Consider the following 27,504-nt stretch of genomic DNA (forward strand, 5'->3'; position numbering starts at 1 on the left):
ATCATATTTCGACAGTTAAGATTAAAATTATATAATAAAACTAAGAACAAGGTACCTGCCTACCTAGAACACAAGTAAACAATCATTAAGCTGCAATATGATTTTCTGTACTATTATTTTTCCGTAATACTATTATCACTCCGACAATTACTATGGCTCAATGAATGTACCCAATGTTCCTATTATAATGTGGAAACATAGATTTGAATTCATTAGTTATACACATTCACTTAAAATGGGAAGTGCACATTGGCTGACATCAGTTAGGTCAACCTTTACACAATTACGAAAGAATCTTTCAATATAAATAAGAAAAGCTTCATATAGATATAAGAACTTTGTTGGATTACGCTTTTCAGGTCTGGAGTGGCGTTGTTTTGCGTGTAGCACCGCGGAGCGTTGCAAGGTTTTATATAAACTAAATGTTATAAATAATATAAACCTATTAGTTTATATAGGTCTCAAAGGCGTTCAAACTCGTACCGCATCTCAAACTTTTAGAAGTTAAGTGCGTTCTAAGCAATTAAAAATCACTTTCTTTAATGGAGAAGAAAAACATCGTGAGTAAACATGCATTCCTGAGAGCTCACCATAATGTCCACCACGTTGGTCCAGTGCGGATTGGTGGAATCCACTCACATGCAGGATTCCTCACGATCTTTTCCTTCACCGTTGAAGCAAGTGATATTTAACTACTTAACACACAAATAACTTAGCTAAAAAATTTCCTATTTTGTGTCTCATTATTGCAATTTTTCTTATTCATGAAAATCATCATTATTTTATGAAATCACTTTATCCCTTCTTCTTCTGCCTTCTTCTTCTGCATCCCTTATTTTATGAAAATTTATCGCAGCCTATGTTACTTTGTGATAGTTTAGATTTCTTTTGGCGAAGAAATGGTTATAAACGAAACATTCAAAGAACGAATTAAGTACTTTCGGAGCATATTGGGTACAAAAAAAAACGTTTTCTTTGTAATTTTTTTTTTTGTATTGATATGAATTGATATGAATCACTTATGTGTATTCTTTGAAATAATATTTATGACTAACGTGTTGGTAAATACACGCCTTTCCGTTCCTTATATCACGACGCTATCATTAAACTTGACATTGTTTTTTTATCAAGTCATAAGGTAAACTTTATGATAAATATTATTATACCGCCTATGATCATAAAAGCTTTTTTTATACCTACCGGCGACTTCGTTAGCCACGAGGTCGTCCCTTTTTAAGATATTGCTGTAATGATTCACGAAGACCATTAAGTTACAATCAGAAATATAAGCACTAACACCGATGTCCTGGAAAGCTTTCAAACAGACGTTTACGGTGACGATCGAAACGTCGTCGTGAGCGCCGATAGACTCAATAAATTATGGTTGATGGCGTAAACTGTACCTAAACAAAGTTACCTTCAAGTCGAGACGGCCCAAGCATTTTTTATGCCCCACACTTCAGTGCACCAGAATTAAGAAGATACAGGACCCTCACACAGCCATTGCATGCAGTGCATTGTGTCCATAAACAGTGAAAACGCACCGCGCACTTCACTTCACTTCACACCGCGGAGTGCTGCTAGCACACAAACTTTTCCCCATTTTATGGTAAACGCTACAGTATAGGTACGATAATAACCGTCAAACGCTAAATGGAATGAATTGACTTACCGCCTGTTCGAGAAACACTACTAAAGTAAAGTGCTTTTTGATGCTTCAATATTAGTCTTGTACACGGTTTCTGTATGCTCTTAATTCTGTGTTCAATGCATCTATATCATAACTCCAAGAAGGCATCTCATACAACCTGTGCACTGCGTCTTTGCCGACGAAGACGAGGTCCCAGATTTCTGGCGCCATTCGGACTTTGTCTACCACAGCGTCTGAGGCTAAGCGTACTTAATAACCTGCTAAGTGATGATGCAGTCTAAGACGGTAGCGGGCTAACCTACGGGGTTTCTACGCGATATCGCACCGAACACTTAATCGCTTAGCGGCACGTATTTATCGGTAGGTTGGTAAATAGCCACGGCCAAAGCCTCCCACCAAACCAGACCAGAGAGAAAATTCAGAAATTATAAATTCCTAAATTGTCCCTGCCGGGAATCAAACCCGGGACTTCCTGCATGAATTCACAGATCTCATCGTTGCGCCAGGGAGGTCATCAATATCCAAGTTCGTTCCAGAAGACTAGCAGGTAGTAGGCTACCGAGGACTATGATGAAAATGATGTGACTATGTCCGATTTAAATCGTTGTTAATATAACATTGCAACGTTCTAAAATCGCTCATACGCGGATAGTAGTTGCCAAAGCGTAACAAGGTTGGCGGTCTGCCAAACAATTAAATGTTTTCTTTTTAATAAATAGCATTGTAGGCATTGGATTCATAGAAACATAATATTGGAATTTATCCCATAATAACCCATTACCGGCCAACTACAGGGCACAGGCCTCCACACACAATGAGAAGATGTACTCGTAAATGCCGTAGTCCACCACGCTGGCCCAGTGCTGATTGGTGGACTCCGCACACCTTTCAGAACATTATCGAGAACTCTCAGGCATGCACGATGTTTTCCTTCACCGTACCTAGGTACCTATTTAAGAAGAACTTTCCATCGTTCACGCATTTTTGTTTTTATTTGATTACCATTGTTTGATACGTGATAAGAACAACACATGACGATTCACTCATGAATTGATAACTGCAGAGTGCAGATCTTAAAGTACTCATATGAATTTTATTATCATTTGTCCTACTGGGTACGGTTATACTCTTTGGTAGACGAAAAAAAAAGAGAGATGTAAGCTTGAACTTATTATGCTGCCTCAGTGTGGTTGGCGGCCGGTCTTCACCGATTTGATATTGTCACATGTTAGATATGTATACTAACGCTTTAAATTACGCACTCCTGTCGTGACCTGAGAACTAACATGTTATTTCGTTTCCATTATAAGTTGGCTCTTGAATGCAAAGCAGACTATCTTAAGACTGAATAACTTACCAGGTAAGAACCTGGTAAGTTATTCAGTCTTCACGTCGACTGTCATCAAAAAATCATTTAAAGAGTAATACGCTTTAGCATTCAACCATTTTTTCAAAACTGGTTTAAATTTGAAGATAGGGAGATATAGTATATAATCTGGCAGCTTGTTAAAAACTCGTATCGCCACGATGTATGTACTTTTGCGGTATGTATAACAGGCTAGGGGTGGCATATGCAGTGCATCCTTGTTTTCTTGGTCGCATACGTAATTGACGAAGTAAAACTTCTTTAGGCGCGATTAGGGAGTAACTCAATTTTTTTCTGACTGAAGTTACGCTAACGTCAGACGTCTGTATAGTTTTCGCTAGTTAAAAATATTAATTTGGATTGGTCGTAAGTATATGCCACGCTTCTTGACTTACACGCCAGCTTTAAGGATTATTTATTTCCAATATTTTCAAACGGATCAATTGTGAATAGCAAAGTGAATAAACATTCAACAGTTTTTGAAAATCTCTAAATATACTATTATTTGTTACTTTTGTAATAAATAAATTATTAATACATTTTCTGACGATTGCGACATTCTATAATATTCAATGACAAAATTATATTGGCACATGCTGATCTAACCTTCAAATTTCTACTCTCAAATTAAACTATTTACAAAATGTGAAAGGTATTTTAAATAGAATATAAAATGTAAAGTGAATATTTAATTAAATTGCGGAGTCCCTGGAACATTTAACTCTTTCATCAGTAAAAAATAATAAAAGTTTTGCAATAGCATGTATGAAACGCACACAGTGGCGTGCGTTTCATGCACAAACACACTGCATACCCAAATAATTTTATATAACTCGTATTGGAGGGGAATATTTCTATTTTATATGCATAAAGCACATATATAGCAATATGTGCTTTATGCATACCCTGACCAAAGACCCTGTGCACGCCACTGCACGCATATACTTTTTTTTAAAAATAGATTGCTGTTGTGCCTGCAATAAACGAATTTGATTTTGTAGCCGCATTTATATATCATAGTTTACTAAGAACTGAAACATATCGCCCGAAGTCTGTTCAATTCCTGGACGACTATTTGGTGACTAACCCATCGTCCCGTAGGAGATTCGTGTACCTCAATAACCATTAACGCCCCATCCTCACATCTCATACCAATGACTCACTCTATTACACGCAATTGGTAATTCGACATCGATTACATTTGTAACTGTTTCCAGTATTATAGATGACGTGGTGCCGAAATTAAACTCGCTAATTAAATAGTCTTCGAATTCGGTTACCCGATACGTTTATTACTGCATTTCATCGCAATGGAGTCTTGTGAGTTGAGTAACTGCAATGTATGATGGGTCTTGAGGTGTTGAGGGTATGGGAATTGATGGCCGATTGGAGGCCGCAGTTTGCGGCGACCCTTCTTTTTGAGTCCAAGGCCGTGGGTTCGATTCCCACAACTGGAAAATATTTGTGTGGTGAGCATGAATATCTTTCGGTATCTGGCTTAAAGCGATAAGACCGCCTTTGCGCATTTTTATTTCTCTTGTATTTATTTTTTCAATATATATTATCTTTATCCCTTAATTGTGTGCAATAAAGAATTAATCTATCTATCTAGATAGATATCTATCTGGGTGTTTATATATATATTATTCATAAAAAAAATATTTATCAGTCACCTTAGTACCCATAAATAACGCAAGCTACGCTTACTTTGAGGCTAGATGGCGATGTGTGAAATGTCGTAGTATATTTATTATTTAATGGCGATCCAGGACCGGGAAACCCAGTGTTTGTAGACCGTCGATAGGTAGACAGATTCATCATTATAATATCGACCCATTACCATTAGAAACTTTTATATTCGGTATAGACAAATATTTCTAATACATTAAGGCTGTGTTCTCAAAAAATGCAACGATGTGCAATAGGCTCAATTTTGTCGGCATAAAGAAACCCATTTATTCAGGAAGGCAGGCGGGCGAGTCGATGCGGCGGGTCGCGGTATATTTTTTACATTGCGCCACACATTACAATACTAACACAACACATATGTGGGCGTGGCCCAACCTAGAAAATTATGAACAGAAGTTGTACGCGCACACGAGGTTGCTTTGGACCGCTAGGTATTAATTAATAAGGCAAGGCTTTAATGATTGGATAAGTCTACTCATGTTATTTCATATTCGCATAGCATTATTGATTTTACAACTGGTTTTCGGGGGAAACCACGAATTCTCCGTGCACGTGATATTGTGGAATGTTATTTAGATTTTGAGCACGTAAACAACTACTATACAAGTTTATATTACATATTCCCCGCTGTTTCATTCGCGATAACTTTGTCGGAACAAAATGTTTTGTACGTCATGCCCAGTGGCGTGCAATTCATACATGCACAAAAGCACTGCTTACCCTAAAACTTATATATAACTCGTATTGGAAGAGAATTTTGCTGTTTTATGCAAGTTTCCTACTGTATGCATACCCTGGTAAGAAACCCAGCGCACGCCACTGGTCATGCCGCATAGACGTAAACTTCCCCACATCTTAAGGTAGACAGGCGGGCAGGCAGTGGCGTGCACTTCATACATGCACGAAAGCACTGCATACCCTAAAAATTATATATAACTCGTATAGGAGGAGATTTATTGCAGTTTTATGCAATTTACTGCTGTATGCATACCCTGGTAAGAAACCTAATGCACGCCACTGCGGGCAGGCAGGTGGTCAGTCAGTCCGTCCGTCAGTCAGTCAGTCAGTCAGTCAGTCAGTCAGTCACCTTTGCCTTTTATATACAAAGATATAGGTTCATGGCAACTAAAATAGGATATAAACAATTTTGATTCGAAGGTATTTAAATATCTTGCAATTACCGCACCAGTTGTTCTTTTATATCTCATTGTGCTAATATTGCGTTTATTGGGCATAGTAAAATCAAATTCTCTATTCAAAAATTCAACTAGGTGCCACTCGTAACGTTACAGAGATTTTATGTCATCCAAAAATATGCGTACGCGCTAAAATAAGTTTTCACTTCAAAAAACCCTTGTGCATTTTTAATATTAGTTAGGATTAGAACTAGTTAGGATTCTAACATACTTTTTTTTCTATTTTAAATACATTACACTGATAAGTAATGCAAATAATGTTACAGTAAACCTGTAAAGTGGGTAAATAATTAAACTATAAATTCATATTTGCCAGATATTTATGTTTATGACATTGAGTTGGTGGGTATTTTGATATAAATACGATTGCAACGATGCACGTTCCAGTCCCAGTCTTACATGGACTCGAACGATGCAAAGATACCCCCCGGTGTCTTAGTCGTTTATCATAAAACAAATTTGAAAAAATTGAGTCTAGATGTACTCATAGGCCGAAGGTATGTGCAATTCAAATATTTGCTTTAATGAGTTTGTAGATAACTCATCCGTGTTTGCGCTGACCTAATGCCAGATAACACATTGTGAGTAAAGTGGCACGATTCACACACATATCGTGTGTTTTCGCCGATAGGATAGGAAATGCTGTCTATCCTTTTATTAACGCGGCACTTTGCAGCGATACAGTCGCGTTGCCATCGTTTGTTTTATATCTTCACCCATGTAACTAAGACTTTACATACTAGCTATCGACGGCCTTCCCTGGAAAATGTTGTATGATGAGCATAAATGTTTTTCAGGGTGTTTATATTTTTACTTTATTGTAAATGTTTATCTACATTTTATTCATAAAAATATTCATCTGTCATCTTATTACCCATAACACAAGCTATGCTTACGTTAGGGCTAAATTGCGATGTGTGTATTGTCATAGTATATTTACAACTCTCTTTATCAGCCTATGGATCACGAGGTACATAGTTTGATTCCCGAGTTGGGGCAAAGTTTATTTGGTAAGTCGTCGGGCCATGTTGGTCACTCACTCTTCAACGCGCATTGCTCTAAGACCCACTCTCTCGTTTAATTTTCCTAATAAATAGGATCATAGATTTTAGATCTAGGTATATGAAATTACTTATGTATTAATATAAGCTAGTTGAATAATATACAGGAACCACTCATACAAACACGTTATATAATGCAACTTTCAATATATATAATACTAGCTGTTGCCCGCGACTTCGTCTGCGTTTGATTTTGTATTTTGATGTGGTTCTAAAAAATTTAAAGTATTCAGTATCGCTAAGCCTTAAATGAGGGGTTTGCTGCTGTCCGCTGAGGAGTTCTGTCTTCTATCTCCAACCACATTCATCAGATATACACAAAGTTTGGGCAAAATTAAACACATATTATAACCTCTATAGTACAAAAATAATTATTAAAATCGGTTATAATTTCAAACACTTTCATCCCCTTTCCCAAAGGAACCGAGCTTAATGTCGGGATAAAAAGAATTCTATATTACTTCTAACACTTCCGAGAATATGTGTAAAAAGTTTCATTATGATCGGTTCAGTAGTTTTTGCGTGAAAGCGTAACAAACATACTTACATTGACATTTATAATATTAGTAGGGATGTAACAAAGATAGCCACTCGAATATAGATATTAAAAGTTCAACGTTCTAAAACACTTGTTACTTACGCTGCTGCTGATTCTCGAACCCTAAAATCTTCAGTACATGTTTTTTTTTCAGTACGATCGAGACCACGATGGGCGAATATCATACGTGGAGCTCAAAGACATCATAGAATCCAGGGAGTACGACCACGATCTACCAGACAATGTGGTGGAGAAGATCATGTCTCTGGCAGACCGGGACAACTCAGGGTATCTAGACTTCGCAGAGTTCGTCGCCATGATGCAGAACCCTGATCTAAAGGCGGTGTTCGGACATTTTGTCGCCAGATACGTCCACTCGATTATACCCCATCGGGATCCTATCGATACGATTGGTGAGTTTCCTTGCCATTCTGAACCCCTAGTAAATATCAAGAGAACAAATGTTATGAGTTACGTATCTAATCTGATAACTATGGTTTCATCGAACCATTTAGTTATAAGCACATACTTATTTGTTATTTGTACAAACTTTAAGAAAAATCAACAACAGAAACTTTGAAAAGTGCGATAACAAAGGCGGTCTTATCGCTCAGAAGCAATCTCTGCAAGGTAACCTTAGCAAGTCTTGACGTTTGGTGGTACAATATAAGGAGAATATAAATGACAGAAAAAACGATCACGTACAAACGTTTGTTTTCTTGAAAAATAACACAAGTTTCTGTAGTACGAAGTTGAGGTTTCACATCTGGGCAACATTGCTGTTATTATGTTGTAAAATGGACCTTATGCTATTTGTTTTGAAGTCCAAATTTTTTTTGTTAATTGCCACTAGGGCATTAACTATAGATATACGGACGAGTTTAAGCTTTTAAAACAAGGAACGTAGTGTTCATTTTGCAATGCAGTTATATATTTCTGCCCTTATAGATTGATTAAAGATGTGAAACCTCAAAGATATGCAGTTTTTAAGTTTAAGTTATGCAGTGCTCTTTTCACGAGCGGCTTCCAAATGATGCTTTGTAAGTATCTTTTTAAGCCAAGTTGTTTTGGAAATTCATACAAAATGCTGCAATTATGTCCCCGCTGAGCGATTTTTAATGCGCCATTTTTATCTATATTACCTGCAACAATTGATTCGGAAACTTTCACGTAACTGCATATCTTGGATTTTATCTGATATCAGAGATTTGAATGAGCTGTATGAAGTAGAGTAGCATGCGATATGTGAATGCCGTAAAATTAATATTTAGGGTATAAGGGCGCAATTAGACGTTCCATTTTAATGAGCTTTAAGGATATAAATAAAAAACATCAGAAATGTCAGATGAATTAGTAAACATTAGTCGGTTCAACATACATCAAAGTGTACAAATTAATGTAACCAATAATAAACTGTCTAATTCCGCCCATAATTGAATAAACATCACATTATCGATATCTCATTTTGTTTTAAACTCGTTATCATATAATGTTTGGATCTAAAGGTTAATTTATATAAAGTAAATAGGTAATAACCCCAAAGTCATCGTAAGATTTCTTTGCGGTCTGAAAGGTGAATTTAGTATTTCTGATGCTGAGTTTAGGGCATGCACAAATGAAATTTGTCATATAACAATTAATATATGAATGAATGAAAACACTTTTATTGTACACCAAAGAATGAATGTAAAAAAGTAGTAACAGAGATACAAACATAGAGCAAGAAAGTACAATTTGGTGGCCTTATCGCTACATAGCGATTTAATCCAGGCAACCAAAGACGCAAAAGAAAAAAACATAGAAACGAGGTAGGTGATGCAATAAATAAGATTTAAACATTACACAGATAAAAAATCTTTAAACGAACAATTCTTGTATATATATTTGGAATCTCTTAATTGGCTCCAACGAATTTCATGAAATTTAGTATACAGGGGGTTTCGGGGGCGATAAATCGATCTAGCTAGGATTCATTTATTTGGAATCTCGGGCAAAAACTGCAAAAAATACACTTTTTGAGAGATTCTGATGCTAGCGATGCATGAACGGTAAACGTTACGCCAAACGACGGAAGTATGTAGTAAGTATTTCGGAATTGTCGAAATTGTTGTTTCTTTAAAGTTCTATAAAACAGTCCGCGACAAAATACGAATATTATTTAAGTAGGCTCATTCGCGGACGAAGTCGCGCGGGTCTGCTAATAAAATATAGCGCTATATAATATATATATATGAGCTAAAAACATACATGAAATAACATTATCCATAACACATGCAATCTACTAAAAATATATGTATATACATAATATATAGTAATTGTTATATGACAAGTGCTTGATCATTTAGAGAAGCGATAAATAAGGTTTAAAACAAAAGGTCGATATTGTGATCTTATTGTATATAGCACGCAGCACGCTAATACTGTACACGTCGCAAAAGTTGAATAAGGACTGTTACTTTTTCGTTAAGACTTAACTTTGAACCTCCGTGCACGGTTGCATCCGATGATGGGTCCCAATTAGCCGCTTTTTTTTTATAAATACCTATGGAAGTTCTGAACCCTTACAGACCCTTAACAGAGCCTTAGTATAAGATTTGCTTACTCGCAATTGAGGATTTTCGTATCAAACTCTGTAACTTTAAAGAAAAATGGTTTTTATAACAGTTGTATTAAGAGTCGAATATCCTGTACTTCTAATTTTCATTTTCGTTTTGCCAATAGCTACAGAATTTGTAGGTACATTTGAACTTTAAGTAGATATAAATAAAATCAAATTTACTCTGATGCTTAAGTATTTCGATACTCGTAAACGACTACTCGATTGCGAGCGACCTTATCTTCTACTCAGGGTACTGTTCCTAACTGATTTCGATATTTATTTTTTATTTAAAAAAATGGTTTAAATGCTGTCTAGTTCGAGCCATTTCTACTTGCTGACGATCTAATGAAGATCTTCATAGATGCAGAGAGAAGCGTATTCAAAGATCCTGTTTCAACTTTCGCGATGTGAACTGTACTATTAACAAAGCATTTTGTTCCTACAAGATGTATATATATATAAAGACTAATTTTGTTTGGTAGACAGGTGGACAGGATTCCGCGCGGTGTCCTCAACAGATGGCGGTACATTTTTTTAAACTTATTTCTGTGTCGTTGGTTTTTTTAATTGGAATCATTTTTAAGGCTCATTTATGTCACAGACCACCCTATCTTATAAAATAGGCCAACTTGGATAGGTGTTTATTTGTTGATATTAATTAATAAAGTCGAAACAAAAAAAAGTAATAAAACACTGCCCAATAATAATAATTTATTCTGACAGACTATTTTACAAATTAAAACATATATAAGAGACTCTGGTGAGTTAAAGAACATATAACTTGGTCTGTTTACCCACACTCCAAAGACCTCCAATTATTCCAGTCAACCGTTAATCGCTTCCCTAATCCATGTTTTCGCTGCTATGGCTAAATAAAATCCACCACTATGTGGTATCTTAAATCGATGGGATTCTTAACTAGAGGCCAACGTACCTTACAGTAGATATTTCAGAAACTGGAACTACGTGACGTCTTAATGTAGTAAATAAGTAGTTGTTGTTTTTTCTCCTTTAATAACAAAGCTGAAGAGTTTCTTATTCGAGAAAACCAGGCATGTACCAGTGATGTACCAACAAGGCAGCATCGCACGAGTAGACGACGCTGGTCGCGGTATATTTTAAGGCCTAGCGAGTTCATCAGAAGTTGTAGAACGAATTAGCGGGGGACCGCGAGTTCTGTATGTATCTATGCCAAAATTATGTGACGTCAAACTTGACACCCTTTTATACAAGAAAGTTAAGACGATGCACACTGCAGTTAAAGAGTTTTTTTTTTTAAGTCGTACAAATCGAAGATCCAGTTTCGCTGGTTTCCCCTGCATGACATGGGTTTACATGACATGAAATGGTATATTCCTTCCAGTTGGGCTAAGATGCTCGCAGTAAAATAATTATGTAGGGTCAATATGGCAACCCTATTCCATTTAAGACTGCAGGGTGCATCAGTAATCAGTATATTTCATAAGGAAATACCCTGTAAAAATATTAAATAAAAGAAGCATATTAATTTTTCATACAAACGAATTAAAAACATTCTATGTGTTTACTTTTGACAACCCTATTGAAGTTAAAAGACCGACACGCTCATAGTACCTACGCTACGCGACTCGTACCTAATAAAGTGACGAGTCACAAGATTTTAAATTTGTAAGTGATGTTGTGGCTGTACCGGATTTCTTTCAGTAAAAACTATGTCAGTGGTTTACTCAAAAACTATTAGCGTTTCAGTTTCACAGATAAGTCTCAGAGACAGTACATAATGTACCTCTAAAGCCTGTGAAGTAATATTTCGGTTTTCATTTACACGTTGTATACCTACTGAGGTTAAACATCGCATTCTTAAGTTAGAATTGGAAAAAAGGACCTCCGATTTACTTCTATAGGTTGGGTGGTTTGTGACGTCATCGAAGTTTTTTTTTTCTAAATTTCATTTTTTGTTTAAAACATCATTTGGTTCCGTACTGTCATCTAAGTGTTGCTTTTTGTTACTAACCGCAACTTTTTTAGCTTTTGCTGTGAGCGGAGGAATATCATCTTATACATCACCCATTACCTATTTTAATTATATTCGTATAATATTATATTAAAAACCCACCAACCCGCATTGGAGCAGCGTAGTGGGTATATGTCCTTAAACCCTCTGGTCTAGAGAGAGGAGGCATGTGCCCTAAGGATGATGATTGATGAATATAATATTTGATAAAAAATTACACGTCTTTTACGAGCATATAAATAAAATATAAAAAATATCTTTGCAAAGCCCTGACAGCACCTCATGTAATTTTGACCTGCTTTCAAAAATTTTAGTATATTTTTATGTATCTTCTAAGTTTTTTTGGGTATGAAAACATTACGGGACTAACTTAGGTTAGGCAGGGCGGTCTGATGTCACCAGTACTGTTTAAGTTTTATATAAAAGAATTGAACAGGAAAATATTTTTCCATACATTTCACAAGTAATCACCGTCGAATTTCCACAGTTCGTCGTCAACATTCGATAACAACTCAAATCTCTATGTAATGTGGTTCAGTTAGGAAATAATAAACACGTTTTTTAAATTCCTTTTGTTTATTAATATTATCATCATATTATGACCTTCGTCGGGCATTCGATGGGTATGAATCATGATTTACGTATCAGCCTGTATTACCTGTCCTCACACGGCCTTATCACTGATAACGCATGTCATAAACATACAATGAAACTTATAAACGATATATGTATTGACATGTGCGGCACACCCTAGAAAAACCGGCTAAGTGCGAGCTGGAATCGCACGCCAAGGGTTCCGTAACATGGTGCAATATGAATTTAACATAGTTCTGACATTATCGAGGAGGTCATCCTCTAATTTCAACTTTATATTATACTAGCGGACCCGAGCGCCATCGGTCGGGCTGATTTGTGATTCTAAACCATCCAGGGTGCCACCGAAACGCATACCGAAAAAACAGTTCAGTAACATACACACGCACACAAGAAATATGTATATAAAGATATTTTTTTAAATGTTATAATGTTATTAGTGTTTTTACCTACACTTGGAGGAATTATAAATTTAGAATGCATATAAATTTTTTCCGAACCGACAGGATTTGAACCTGCGACTATCTGGCAATCGCAGCCTGAATTATAGAATTATAAAAAAACAATGTGTCATCTCTTGTTTCAAACATGTCTCATTGTAATAAGGACCTTTGAAAAAAGTAGATACTAGATGGCGCTACAGTCGCTATAAGACTGATGTAAAAGGCGTACCTATTCTAATTTCTTCATCGACGGTAGGAGAGCCGTAGATTAATTGGGAAAGCGCTCTGGCCGCGATTGCCAGAAAGTCGCAAGTTCAAGTCCTGTCCGTTCCGAAAAATTTGCGGTTGATGGAGAGAGCTATGCTTGGAGTATATCTACGTGATCAAATCAGAAATGAGGAGATCCGTAGAAGAACACGAGTTACCGACATAGCTCAGCGACTCGCGAAGCTGAAGTGGCAATGGGCAAGGCACGTAGCTGTGCAAGGCATGTACATTTGGGTCTTAAGGTGCTGGAATGGCGACCCGCACCGGTAAACGCAGCGTAGGTCGGCCCCCAACGAGGTGGACAAATGACATCAGGCGAGTCGCTAGGAGCCGCTGGAGGCATGCGGCCCAGGACCGTGGGTTGTGGAACTCCCTACAAAAGACCTGTCCTGCAGTGGACGTCAATTGGTTGAAATGATGATGATGTAACAAATGTAATTGATAGTATCACCTAAAAAATACATATAACCGATTAAGAGCAGTATGGGTTCTGTCTGTCCTGTCATATTCACTTTACATTATGGACCGCTGCACACCATCCATACAAAAGTCATCGTTGTCACACAGCCCATCTCTCCATTGATACGGTTATTATTCTTATTTGTCTACGGAACCCCAATAAATACTTAAAATATTAAGAAAGAACCTGCCTATAATATACACTGACGCATATAATTTTTATTTTAGTTTATAGACCGAGCAAAAGGTCAAATAGGCGAGTAAATCCCGTCCGAATAGACGCTGGTCTGAACCATTTAATTATAGTCCAAGAGTTGATAGCACAAAAGCCGATAGTGCAAGTGACAAGATCGACCCAAACAGAGACACCAAGACGTGGGTAATGAGGCTGATTTCCTCATTCTGCTAGTTAAACTATGTTACAAGTAGCAAGTAAAGCCAATTATTGGAAAGTAAATTAGTAATCACTATTCAATAGCCGGGTCTACACCAATAACGCAGCCTAGTGTGACTAAGTGACTACGCCTTGCTAGAAGCAAGCGAGCAACCTGCCTCGGCCGGCAACGCTACCACGCATCAAAGTCAATCAATTAAAATTACTGACAGACAAGATTCTTTTATCTATGACTGTGAAGCGCATTCGTAGATAAGAGATTTCTTAGCTCAAGTAATTCACTTCTTGTCAAATTGTCCTTAGGGCAATAACGTAACGACAAGCTAGCTACAATGGCGTTTGATATGATGTCGTCTAGAAATAGATTCGTTGTTGAATGATTAATCAACTGCCATAGCCTTTTCGGTATAACACAAGTCCCACATCTACATACAGATATATTTCATAAAATTAAAATCAGTATAGAATTTGCGCCTCTAAAACGAGAATGTTAGATCCATTTTAATTGAATAGTGTTTCAATACATGAAAACGACTTTACGTGTGCGAACGTTGCAATATTTTACACAGACACAGTTAAGGGTACGAACCGAAAGGAAATTTCCTCGTAAGGCTGCTCACGTGATGTGGACCCGACCATTACACTATTGTTGTTATTGTAGAGCCAGACGCAGTCTATGAATTTTTATGTGTAGTAAACATAGTCACGTTTCTTTTGTTTGGTTATCATCATCGTTGCTCAAGCGTAATGAATTAAGAATTCAAAACAAAAAGTACTTGCTCATAAAATCATCATTCATCATAGTGTAGGAGATAGGACTCCAAACTAATCTAGCTTCTCCTTCGCCTATTTATGATCGAAGTGCGAGGTATTGTCTACCAACTTAGACTCCTTGACACCAATCAAATAACTACGGATATCTTAAGACTACCTGTATCAAGCGACCAGATCCGAAGTACCTACCATATTAAATATACCATAATTGTCATTAAAGTTTCATAGCATGCCAAGTTTAAGTTAAATCTAAAGGCAGCAACTGCTTGAAAAATGAATAGCAAATCTTGACCCGGACCTCATACGAAGAAAAAAGTTCGGAAAATAACCTTACTCGTTATATTGACCACATTGCTTATTAATAAGTTACCACGTCTTTGGAATTAGTTAAACGCAGCAACGGGGTTTTTTTTTTTACCGAAATTCTAAGGCCGAACCAGGTCGTTACACCTGATATTTTTATCTCAAAGCCTGCTACGTCATAAAGGTCCAATTTGAGGCTTATTATGTTAACTGAATAATTGGAGGTCGGCCTTATGCCAGATGGCATCAAAAAGGAAAATGGTCAAGGATTTATTTATTTTTTAAATTACGGGTCATAGGACTGCTATAGTTTTTGGCAATTAGTATGTTAACTTGTTGAGGTTATGTTTCTTTATAGTCTTATATTATGGTGACATAAACGGAAGCCAGAATGGCATTCAAGATCTTTGTGGTCCGTATTAGAAATGAGGTAGCAAAACTCTTAGTACGTAGACACGAACTCTTAGTACGTGGACTCTATGGTATATCAACATAACGGAGCAGATCTAAATTCCTCCCGATGTAAAGAAGGTACAAGATTTTGGGCACACTTTCGAAAATATATCCTGAAGATAGACAGATGCTTCAAACTCTTATGTGTTGTTATTTGCTGGGTCGTCGCACGATCACACCTGAGCTTGAAGAAGCTGTTTCGGCGTCAAGATTCTCTTGACTTTTTTGAGGATCCCAAGATTCTTGCCAATTCTTTTTGGCCTTTGATTCAATGATTTTCATTTATTTCTAATTGTTTTGATAAGTTTAGACATATAACTGTTGCAGATTGATAAATATTCCGAAACTTCGTCGTTGATATAACGCGTCTTATCATAGTTTCTAAGAGGGCTAGAGTAACTAACTATATTTTTAAATAATCAGTTGTGTATGAAGTCACTTAATTCTCCTCTAACTAATCAGTTTATCTAAAGTAAATAATCCAGGTAATTTATTCATGGAAGAACTTGTGCATTATTTTTCCAAACGATATGTTAATTACGACTTACGCGGTATAGGAATATGATCCGTGTTATAAAATTTGATACAGTACATCTAATACTACATAAGAATATTTATTTGGTGACTTTTATTATTTGCAATACATTAATTTCAGACAAAGTTCAGAAATTGTTTTGCAAGTTTAAATAGTTTATTGCCGTTAGTATACATTAACTCGAAAGTATATACAACTTGGTGCATTCCTGTTTAGCGAATGTATTATTCGAGAAAATGCAATTACGCTTGCAACTAAACGCATTAGAGGTCTGCTGCCGCTAATCGTCACAAATCCTTGCATTTGAACGCGTTGAGTCGCCGTTAACCATAGTATTTTGCAATATTTGTTGTTGAATGGACGTATATAACGTTCCCAAATCCATCCCGGACCGCACGTTAATATATTAAACAAGATAAGCCATAGTATATTATTTAAAAAAAACGTGTGTTATAAAGAAACTAATGAGCCGGAATTAGTAGTGGCCAACTAAAGAGGTCAAAGTAAATGGCATTACGTCACCAAATGCATAAAATGATAACTTTTGGGAATGTGTTTTTAATTGTATCTCCAAATGTGTTTTTTATCTAATTTCAAGTGAAATGTGGCTCAAGACATGTAAACAGATTGACAGTTATAAGAAATTAAAAAATAACGTAGACAATCGAAGAGTTATAAAAATATATGTGACAAAAGTTTTGGATTGCATCAAAAATGTTATTGAGTATTTTGGTATGAGACTATTTTTATTTTGACTCGTAGATATGCTATTATTCCAATAAAGATTATGTGAAATGTCTTTTCCCTTTTTTTATTTTTCTTTAAGTTTTAGTAATCCGGTTTTAGCTGAGTAAGTTAACTAAACCTTTTTGTTTTGTTTATAAAACGTCATAGGTATTGTAATTTTTGGGTATGGTATATCCATTTTATTGTTTGATAAAATGATTTATTCATTATAATATCAGTACCTCACTAAACAGAAGTTATTCTCTTTTCTTATATATTCCTCCTTATCTGGGGTAAATAAGCTGTGATAAAATCGAGTGCTTGAATTAATTTAAAATTTAGTACCACATTCTTGGTCACTTTTTTTTCAATCTTCATTCTTAACTCAGACAAACCAGATAGCAACAGTATTCCGTAGAACATTAGCAGTTGTAGGAAGCCTTTAAACTAGGTAGGTAGTTTTATTACAATAGACGCGTTATGTCATTATTATGTATACAATGCTGTCCTTGACCTTAACCATTATCTTTCACATGTTATATCGCATCATTATATGTGTATCATGAATGTCTATATAACCTCATAAATAAATCATGCATTTTTTCTTTCAATTGTAAGTACTAATAGAAGTTCAAGGTTAAAGAAATATAAATATACTAGTCTTATTAGGTAAGTAGTTAGTCTTAGCTATGTATATAATTAAAGCATTGGGCTGCGGTTGCTTTTCAATAATATAATATTTAATATTTTATTCATGTAAGAGTCTATAATAGCTGTAGTAGTCTTTAATAGTTAATTTTACCTAACAGACCTAGAAGACGATAAAAGTTTAATACGTATTAAAATTATATTTGAATTTAGTTAAATCCTTTTTCATGAATAAATTTAATAATATACCATAATAACTACATTTTGTAGAGTTCTCCATTCAAATTGAATCATAACACAGCATCTCACATTTTAACGCAAAATTTGACCGTTACGATTTAAATCTGATCAGTTTATAATTTATGAATCAGATAAAACAGGATTTTGCGTAATGTGCTGTGCTGTGTGTAACGTTATTTAACTTTTTAAAGAATCATAGAAACCTTATTTAAATAAATGGAATATTGTTAACTTTGGTTGAAGAGATTAACATAGATATAAGATTATAGCATGTAATACTAACGATTTTTTTTCTTTTTTTTTTCCTTTCCCCGTCCTATTGTTGTGTTGTTGACCTATTTAATGTGCTTCCAATGACCTAAACCAATTAAAAAAACAAAAAAAAAATTAATTTCCCGGTAAATAATTTATCTGCTTAAATCTATTTGGTATTTCAAACTGTTATCTTCGCTTACAAAATATGTCTGAAATTCGCGTCCATATTATCTTGTTAACTTCAATTCGCCCTTTCAACACTCGACCACTTAATTGATTTAATACATCCTGTATGCCGTAATATCACTCTTATCTCGCGTGTTCTATTTGTATTATTGGCGTCTATTTTCGGACCATCTCTTAACGGCAATCTAAACCAATTTGAATCGGAAATAACCTTTAACGTTTAACCATTGTAATTACAATTTACTATCACATAACGTACATTAAAAATTGTCTGGACGATATTCATTAAAACATCTACCATCTAAAAAATTTATAACTTACCAAATTACACAATTAAATTGATGAAATGTAAAATTAAACTATCCGACCGTCTCTTTGACTATTAACGATCAATTAATATTAAAAACTTAAATTACTATAATATCGTCTTTATGAAAAAAATATTATTGGTTTTCATAATATTACTATAACAACAATAACTCTTGACTTTTTTTGTTATATATTAATCGTTATAAAACATGCAAAAATAACGACTATAAAACTTCGCGATTACAAAAACCCTTATCCCTTCCACCTTCCTTGTTGTGTTGTGTTATACAGTCCGAAGTCGTAGCACCACCATATTTACGTACACAGACGGCACCTACGAGGAGGAATATACGTGTTGGCCGCCAGCCATATGCATGATCATCATATCGATAGCTGAGATCGTGCTATTCTGCTATGACGCCGCCCAAGGCAAGACTGACGCGACGGGGCCCATTGCGCAGATATTTATATACAATCCCCACAAGAGGCAGGAGGCGTGGAGATTCCTGACTTACATGCTGGTTCATGTTGGGTGAGTTAATTTTTTTAATCATGATATTTACTTATTTATGTATTATGACCACTAACAACATGCACATTACAAGATTTTAAACATAGCGCACACACAAATGCGTTAATCGGTTTTTTACCGGATATACTTCGGTGAGTGTGCTCAGGAACTTCACAATCTTGTTCCTCCTTCCCTGTTCTACCACAGAACAGCGAGACACCGTGAGCGGTGGCATCCTTATGTGGTTGATATTCCATCAACACGCACGAAACGTTTTTTATCCACGTTTCTGATACGTGCCGCTAAGATGTGGAACGCCCTCCCGGCAACTGTGTTTCCTGCCACGTATAATTTGAGTACCTTCAAGGCTAGAGTGAATAGGCTTTTTCTAGGCAAGCGTGCTCCAACCTAGACCTCATCATTGCTTTCTAACGGGCATGATTGTCGTCAAACGCTGGCTATATCGTTAATAAAAAAAAAAATACCATTTAATCCAGCCTGTTTCGCTAGTTCACCTGAACTATTTTAGCTTTACCGATCATAGTTCTCCTTCCTTTCAGCGTAGTTCATCTTCTAGTTAATCTGCTGGTCCAGTTATTCCTCGGCGTACCTTTGGAGATGGTCCACCGGTGGTGGCGCGTGATCCTCGTGTACTTGGCGGGGGTCGCGGCTGGATCACTGGCGACGAGCCTCACTGATCCAAAAGTGTACCTGGCGGGAGCCTCCGGAGGAGTTTACGCGCTTATCGCTGCTCACATCGCTACTATTATTATGGTAAGTTGTTTAACACTTTCAGCCGAACATCGCTGAAGCGGATCATTTTAAGTGTGTAATTTTAATTATCTATGTATTTCATATAAATTGAGGATGTTATTTGTTATCTATTTATATAGGTATTTATGTTTAATATTTTATTTGTAAAATGTAAAATATTTATATCTTAATATATATAAATCTCCTGTCACGATGTTTGTCCGCGATGGACTCCTAAACTACTTAACCGATTTTAAATTAAATTGGCACACCGTGAGCAGTCTGCTCCAACTTAAGAGATAGGATAGCTTAGATCTTTAATTATAGTCGCAATTTTATTTTATTGCAAATTATTTGTCTTTAATTAATTGACAGTCACATGTTATACATATATATACTACTTTACTCATTTAAGGCGATACTGAATACTTTAAAACCAAAATCACACGCAGACGAAGTCGCGGGCAACAGCTAGTATATATATATATATATATATATGTATATAGGCAACCAATGGCGTAAAAGGAAAAACATAGAAAAGAGGTAGGTGGTGCAATAAATAATATTTAAAATTATACAAATATATAAATGAAATATATATATTTTATTTATATATTTGCAGGCCATTTTTCATTTTTTATTTTATACACGAGCGCATGACTGCAATCACACCTGATGGTAAGAAGATGCATGCCTCTTCACTCTTGATTTAAAGGTACTCATATTGTAGGCACTTCAGATCATAGCGGTGCGGATCAGAAACGAAGATGCGAAGCGCTTCGTACGCTTCCGCGGTATATCGACCACGTAGGGATGCAAATCCTTACGGTGCCTCGCGGTTCGATGGTAAAAAGGCGAGGGGGGAACTAGATCAAATAGTTCTTGAGCACACTCTCCGAAATATATCCTATAGAATACCGAAAGGCAGGCAACCTTGCGACGGTGTTCCAAACTTTGGACTGAAACTCAGGACATGTTTATAGGCGATGGTTTTTACTTACTAATTTTAGTGGGCAATTTGATTGATCTGTAAGAAATATTCAAAAAGGAGGAGGTCCTCAATTCATCGGAATCATTTTTTTTAATGTATGTTACCCGATTACTCGAAGACGACCGAACCGATTTGAAAAATTCTTTTTTTTTGTTTTAAAGGGCATAGCTCTCTAGGTGGTCCCATTTAAATGTTATCGGAATCGGTCGAGCAGTTATTAAAAATCAAACCCAAAGTAGCAAATTTTTGCCTATAAAGTTCATTATTTGGCGGGCGCTGAGAAAAGTATTGATGACACATAAAAAAATATGTACTGCATGATTAAAGTACTCTTTATTAACTCCAAAATAGTCCGCGAGGGAATATATCTAACTATCATATCTAGGTCACAATAGTAGTCACGTTTGTGTTCTAAAATTTAATTAGATCGCCGGTAAAGACAAGTATTTTTTGCTTTTTAGTTGAAACCACATTATTGTTAGTTTGACTAATTTGCGGACGAAGTTGCGTGGAACCGCTAGTATTATATATATAAAAACAATTTGTTCCGAATTAAAGGCATTTAAAGGCATTCCAGTACATAATTTCTTATGTTAAGTTGTTATGACTTATTAGTTTTTATGATTTCTGAGCAAATTGAGAATTGTGTGACTATATATTTTCCAGAATTGGTCAGAAATGGAGTTCGCGATAATCCAACTGCTGGTGTTTCTTCTGCTGGCGTCAGTGGACGTCGGCACGGCAGTGTACGACCGCTACTGGAGGCATCTTCAGCAGAACATTGGCTACGTGGCGCATCTGGCTGGAGCAGTTGCCGGTATGTATATTTCTCCTTTTCTCTAAATATCTTTCGGAGTATGACCTCAAGTTTCGAATTGTAGAAAAATCTTATATCATCAAAGATGATAAAAATAATTCTTTTTACAAAAAAGAAATAATATTATGATAAGTATAAGATGCACAAATGTAACATAATTTTTTTTTTCGCCTATCTGTTTGAACCAGATCGTTGTCGAGTTAGCGCTCATCTAGTTTACGTCTAACATGCACCTAAAGCTAAAATATAATAAAACTGATTTTTGAACGCGAAAAAAAAAAAAAAAATAGTCTAAAACAAATTTCTACTTGAGGCTTATTAAAGTGAAGAAATTAAATGTGATGTGTTCCTTGCATGCCCTTACTTTGACGGATGGACACGTGCCGCTAACCGCCTGAGGGGTTGAAACGGCGTCACCGGGGGAGTGGGGAGAGCGCGAAAGCTCGCCATTTGAAGAGCCCCAGCTCGGCTAGCATGGGCAGGAGACATTTATACCCCCGGGGAAAGGATATAAATTTATGTTCTCCCACAGCTTTATCAACTCATATATCACTGGTGCACAGTTGGAAATAATATCCAAATAATATATGTGTATTTATAAACAGCAGGGCTAGCACGGGCAGGAGATATAAATTATATCCCCCGATTATATCCTCTATCAAGGGATATAATTATCTTTTCCCCTTGCCAGAGCACGGCAACAGGGGAGAGGATAAATTTATCCCCGTTTGACATTTCTCGTGGATATATATCCCCCGCCCATAGCATGGGAAGAAATGAAAGGGGAAAGACTATCCTTTTTTGACATTTGAAAGAGACAATTTTATCCCCGTCCTTAGACGTGGGTTTAAAATTCTGTTAACGAATTAAAGTCGAAAAAAACATGTCTCGTGCTTTCTGGGGCTCTTATTATTCAAGTGAAATGGAGAAATCTGAACGAAAATTACACCGGCGATCTATACGTGACGCCAGTAATCCGTTCGAATTTCCCGATCCAGAGTTCCAACACTTGTTTCGGATGGGTAAAAATTGTGTGCTGTACTCGTGCGAGGACCTTAAAGAGGCACTAACCACTAAATGCTGTCGATGGACTACCAGTGCACATAAAAGTAAGTTGTTATTAAGTACCTAAAATCACCTTGTGCAAAGACATCATCTATATATGAACGTAGGTTTAAAAAAAAGCATGGCTAATCACTTTTTGTCTAGGTTCTCACATCTTTAAGGCTATTAACGGACGGTAGTTATCAGCGGGGACAGGTCAAGACCATGGCTGTTGCTCAAACAACAGTCAGCAAATAACTGACCCAAATTACTGGAGCTATTGTCAGTATGTGAGTATATATAGGTACTTACTTCCTAATAATTCTCATTAGTAAATATAAATCCCATCCTGTTCAAAGTGCAGTGATGTGATAACTAGTTTTCACTTTATAGCCGAGTGCCCCTTGTACGTGTTGGTAAGATGGGAACTACAAGGTAAGGATAGAATAAGTGAAGAAGACCTAGCAAACCTCACCTTAGGGGATATTGTTAGGTTCACCACAGAGACTGGTAGGTTTCAGGGGGGACCCTGCCGGGACACCAGTAAAACCTGTGTCTCAAACATGGGGAATAGGGTGGAATGGTCCTTACATAGGACTGATCACCCGTCTGGCAATGGCAGACATCCCCTCATCAAATATAGATATACTTACTTTAATAATTAAATTATTAGTCAGTACTTAGTACTTCAGTATAAGTACATAGCAAAGATATTCATTGCTAGGTACTTTAATTATTTTTCATTTCATTTTAGACTAATGCCAAAGTAGATATTATTCCCGGGAACAGACTCTGGAGATCCACGATAGATGTTCAAGTGGTAAAGACAAATTATTTAGATCTAGAGTTTATCAAAAACTTAAACAATCAAGTAAGTTAATAATTTTAAAATATGTTTTACAGATTGTGGTGTGTGTCCATGACCAATTCATATTTATTAACTCTAAAGTAAAATATGAAAAGATACAGCTGTATGAAAGTAGAATCGGACAGTACTACATCTTATGTATGTTTTAAATAAAATGTGCAAACTTTCAAAACTTTACTTATTGTTGCCATTTACTAGTATAAAAGGGAAACAATGCAAATCAAAAAAAGTTACACACCTACCTATATCATTATATTATACTCCTCATAATTACCTAGAAATTACATGCCTAGGATTCTGCTGCATATGTTGTATACGACTAGTCTGGTAAATTATTTATATGAATATACAAAAAACAATGTCTCATTATAATAAAATTGTTTATTTGAGGAATTAGTACAAAAACTTGGCAGTAGATACTGTATTTAGTAATGAAATATAAGAAAATACAAAAAAAATGTCTGATAAATTATTTAACATGGGCATGGGTTAATCATCACGTCGAAATTACAATGTAGGATTGTGCATATATTTCTATTCAACATTTTATTAAAATCTTGGAGAAAATCTGAAAAAGCAAAACAAGTAGGAATTAATTTACATGTTTAAATAACAAAGTAGAATTTTATTGGGGACTCAGGCTATGCTCTAGGGCCTTGGATGATGACTCCGGATTTAGAAGCTGCACCAAATAGTTCTGCAGAGAAGTACACAAACTGGCACTGCCAAGTAAGAAACTGTGTGAAAAGGGTCAATAGGTACCTCAAAGACACATTCGCAGCTTGGGGATTGACTGGGTGCTTCATTACAGTCCCGAAAAAGCATCTCCACTTATATATGCCTGCATAACACTTTATAATATTATGCATCATTATAGGCATGTATTGTAAATATATACTTTAATGTTTGGTAATATTATAAAATTATATCTTATAATAATGGTTCCTTATAAATCATTGATCCTGCATTTTCACATACAATTTGCCCTACTAATTTGGGTCAACAGTATTGAGCATAATATAATTTGTATATTTCAGAACTCTAATGGAGCAAATGACAGTAAATTTTGTAAATACGAGCGAAGAACAACATCAGACATCAAATATGGATCAAACAAGATTGTTCACAGTTGCTCGACAAAAAAGAGAAAGATTTATAAATACATATTTTAATTAATAAAATTTCTAAATTAACCTTTTCATCCTTTTTAATTTATTTTTGTGTGATAAATGAGCATCCTGCATTCTTCCATCTATACCTACTCTGGAAAATAAATAAATTCTTCACTTGGTTGACTTTACAGCAACATGTATACTATGTATATGTTGCCTGTGGTGCTGCGTCCCCGTGCTGTTGCAGCTTTTTTAATGTCCTGCCACGTCTGCAAATAAAAGAAAAATTATGCAAGACTTGTTTGATGCCAACAACACTAATAAATAATTTAAATTTTTTGCACTTGCTTACTTTACCGCAAAATTGACTTAACTGTTTCCACTGATTGACCGTCCCGTCTGGCCCATGCTCCTTCAGTAATGACTAAGATTTGCCACTGGGAGTCTGCCCTTTTGGCTCCTAAGAGTTCCTGTGAATTCCCCAGTGGCAAGGTGGTTGTGGATTGGCATGAAATCTACCAACATTTGCAATTGTATTTTATTACTTCTTGATCTGAATAAACACAAATTTGTCAACTAATGGGCCATAGAAAAAGGCAAGCACAACTTTAAATAAAATAGTACAAGATCAATAATTTGATATGTAAACAGGATTGGATCTTGATGATTAACGTCTCTGTTTACTTTCACTGTAAAACATTCATTCATTAGGTACGCTTCTAAATCAATAGGTAGTCACTTTTTCAAACATTTTATAATAGAAGACTTACTTTTTAGCACTCATTTTATTTTCTCGAAAGGTAGGTTTTATACCACTTTGAAAAATCCAGAATAAATAATATAAACAAACAGCCGCAGACGAGGAACATTTATAGATAAAAAAAACAATAAAAAACTTAGACAACTAAAACAAAACAGAAAACGAAAAATTTATTTGTCAAAATCATGAGCACAGATTAGAATAATTAATTTGTGACATTTACCGGGGGTTCGTCTTTCCCCTATTATATCCACCGTGGATATATTGTCCACCCGTGTGCCCATGCTCGGGGGGTGGATATAAATGCGTGAGGGGATAAACGTTATATCCTTTCCCCGTGGAGAAGTGTCCCCCGCCCATGCTAGCCCTGCAGGGGTAAACTTCTCCTATTCCATGTCCCAGTGATTTAACAGGTAGGCACGTTAAGATTATCCCTAGTCAGGGGATATAATCGGGGGATATATTTCTTATCTCCCGCCCGTTCTAGCCATGCAGGGCTCGACGACATCGGGGGGATTGTATGCCCCGCGAAGTGTAGTTCTTTTCATACGCGATTGTTTTCACTTCCGCAATCAGGCGGTCCATCTACTTAGTCCTAATTATTACTATAAAGAAGGAGAAGAAGACTTCATCATCACATAAACCTATAACCGACCTACTAAAGAGCACAGGTTTCCACGTTGGCCCAATCCGGATTGGTGGACTCCACACACCTTTCAGAACAGTATGTAGAACTCTCAGGCATGCAGGTTTCCTCACGACGTTTTCCTTCACCGTTGAAGCAATTGATATTATTACACATATTATTTGACAGCCGATTGGCGCAGTGGGCAGCTGCACCTGCTTTCTGAGTCCAAGGCCGTGGGTCCGATTCCCACAACTGGAAAATGCTTGAGTGATGAAAATGAATGTTTTTCAGTGTGTGAATGTTTATCTGTATATTATAAGTATTTATGTGTATTATATTCATAAAAATATTCATCAGCTATCTTAGTAAATATAACACAAGCTACGCTTAATTTGAGGCTAGATGGCTATGTGTGTATTGTCGTAGTATATTTATTTATTATATACGCACAAAACTTAGCAAAGTTAGAGGTGCGTGCTAAGATTCGAGCTCGGCCCCCCGAAATGCGCTATGACCGCTTAGAAGAATACTTATGTTGCTTTAATTTTCATAATTCCAGGTCTCCTCGTAGGCATAGGAGTACTCCGTAACTTGGAGAAGAGAAAGTGGGAGAAGCGACTGTGGTGGGCGGCAGTTGTACTCTACTTCTCTCTGATGGTAGCCGGGGTGCTTGCCAACATCTTCTGGACGTCGCATTTCCAAACAACATAGATTTTAAAAAAAACATTATAACAACATCGTTTTCATTATCTGTCTGGAAGTGTTCCTAGGGCATGAGAAGAGAGTCATTGCAGAACCAGTATTTGAAAAAAAATCATTATCTTTAGCTTCATAATGTCCCACTGCTGGGCAAAGGCATTAAGAATGAAGAGAAAACTCAAGGATAGGCATTGCAAGAGTTTTAAAAATGATACCCTTAAGTTTTTATAACTCGTACTGGAGATTTTCGTCATTTTATATCATCTGCATACCCTGTGCATACCCTCTATGCACGCCACTGATTACACGCTGTATATGACAGTAATCATTCAAGCCCAACATCATGCATTCAAGCATCATGTTTGGTTAATGCTCTTATTCCTTCTAAAGAGTTGGCCTGTGACCAGAACTAGGACATTAATAGTCTGGCGATGATGATGACGATGCAATAGATTACTGGATCTGCTCTCAAGTAGGTTTGCTGTAACCTAGAAACTAATGTATTTATTTTCTTTCGTGCTGTAAATGCTCAATGTGGTTTCTGAACACAGTTTAGTTATCATACAGTACAGCTATGCCGTATTGGATAGAAGCAGGCGTTACTTTGCGGAAATCCATAATGTATTATGAAAATTAAGCTTA

At 36.2% G+C, this 27,504-nt stretch overlaps 1 protein-coding gene across 5 annotated transcripts in view; it reads left to right on the plus strand.

Annotated features, from left to right (window-relative positions):
• The window catches only part of LOC120628237 (rhomboid-related protein 1), a 29,273-nt gene extending 1,769 nt beyond the window's left edge, over positions 1-27,504 (plus strand). Inside the window, exons 2-7 of one of the 5 annotated variants that reach the window (XM_039896507.1) lie at positions 7,656-7,914; positions 10,583-10,624; positions 18,971-19,211; positions 19,751-19,964; positions 21,601-21,751; positions 26,723-27,504. In XM_039896507.1, coding sequence (XP_039752441.1) covers positions 7,656-7,914; positions 10,583-10,624; positions 18,971-19,211; positions 19,751-19,964; positions 21,601-21,751; positions 26,723-26,874 — 1,059 coding nt within the window. In that variant the 3' untranslated portion in view covers positions 26,875-27,504. Of the gene's footprint in view, positions 1-7,655; positions 7,915-10,582; positions 10,625-16,253; positions 17,048-18,970; positions 19,212-19,750; positions 19,965-21,600; positions 21,752-26,722 lie in introns of those variants that run through there. The other 4 variants (XM_039896508.1, XM_039896509.1, XM_039896510.1 and 1 more) reach the window with 4 other exon arrangements.

Source organism: Pararge aegeria, chromosome 12 (genome assembly GCF_905163445.1).
Source record: "Pararge aegeria chromosome 12, ilParAegt1.1, whole genome shotgun sequence".
Lineage (NCBI taxonomy): Eukaryota > Metazoa > Arthropoda > Insecta > Lepidoptera > Nymphalidae > Pararge > Pararge aegeria.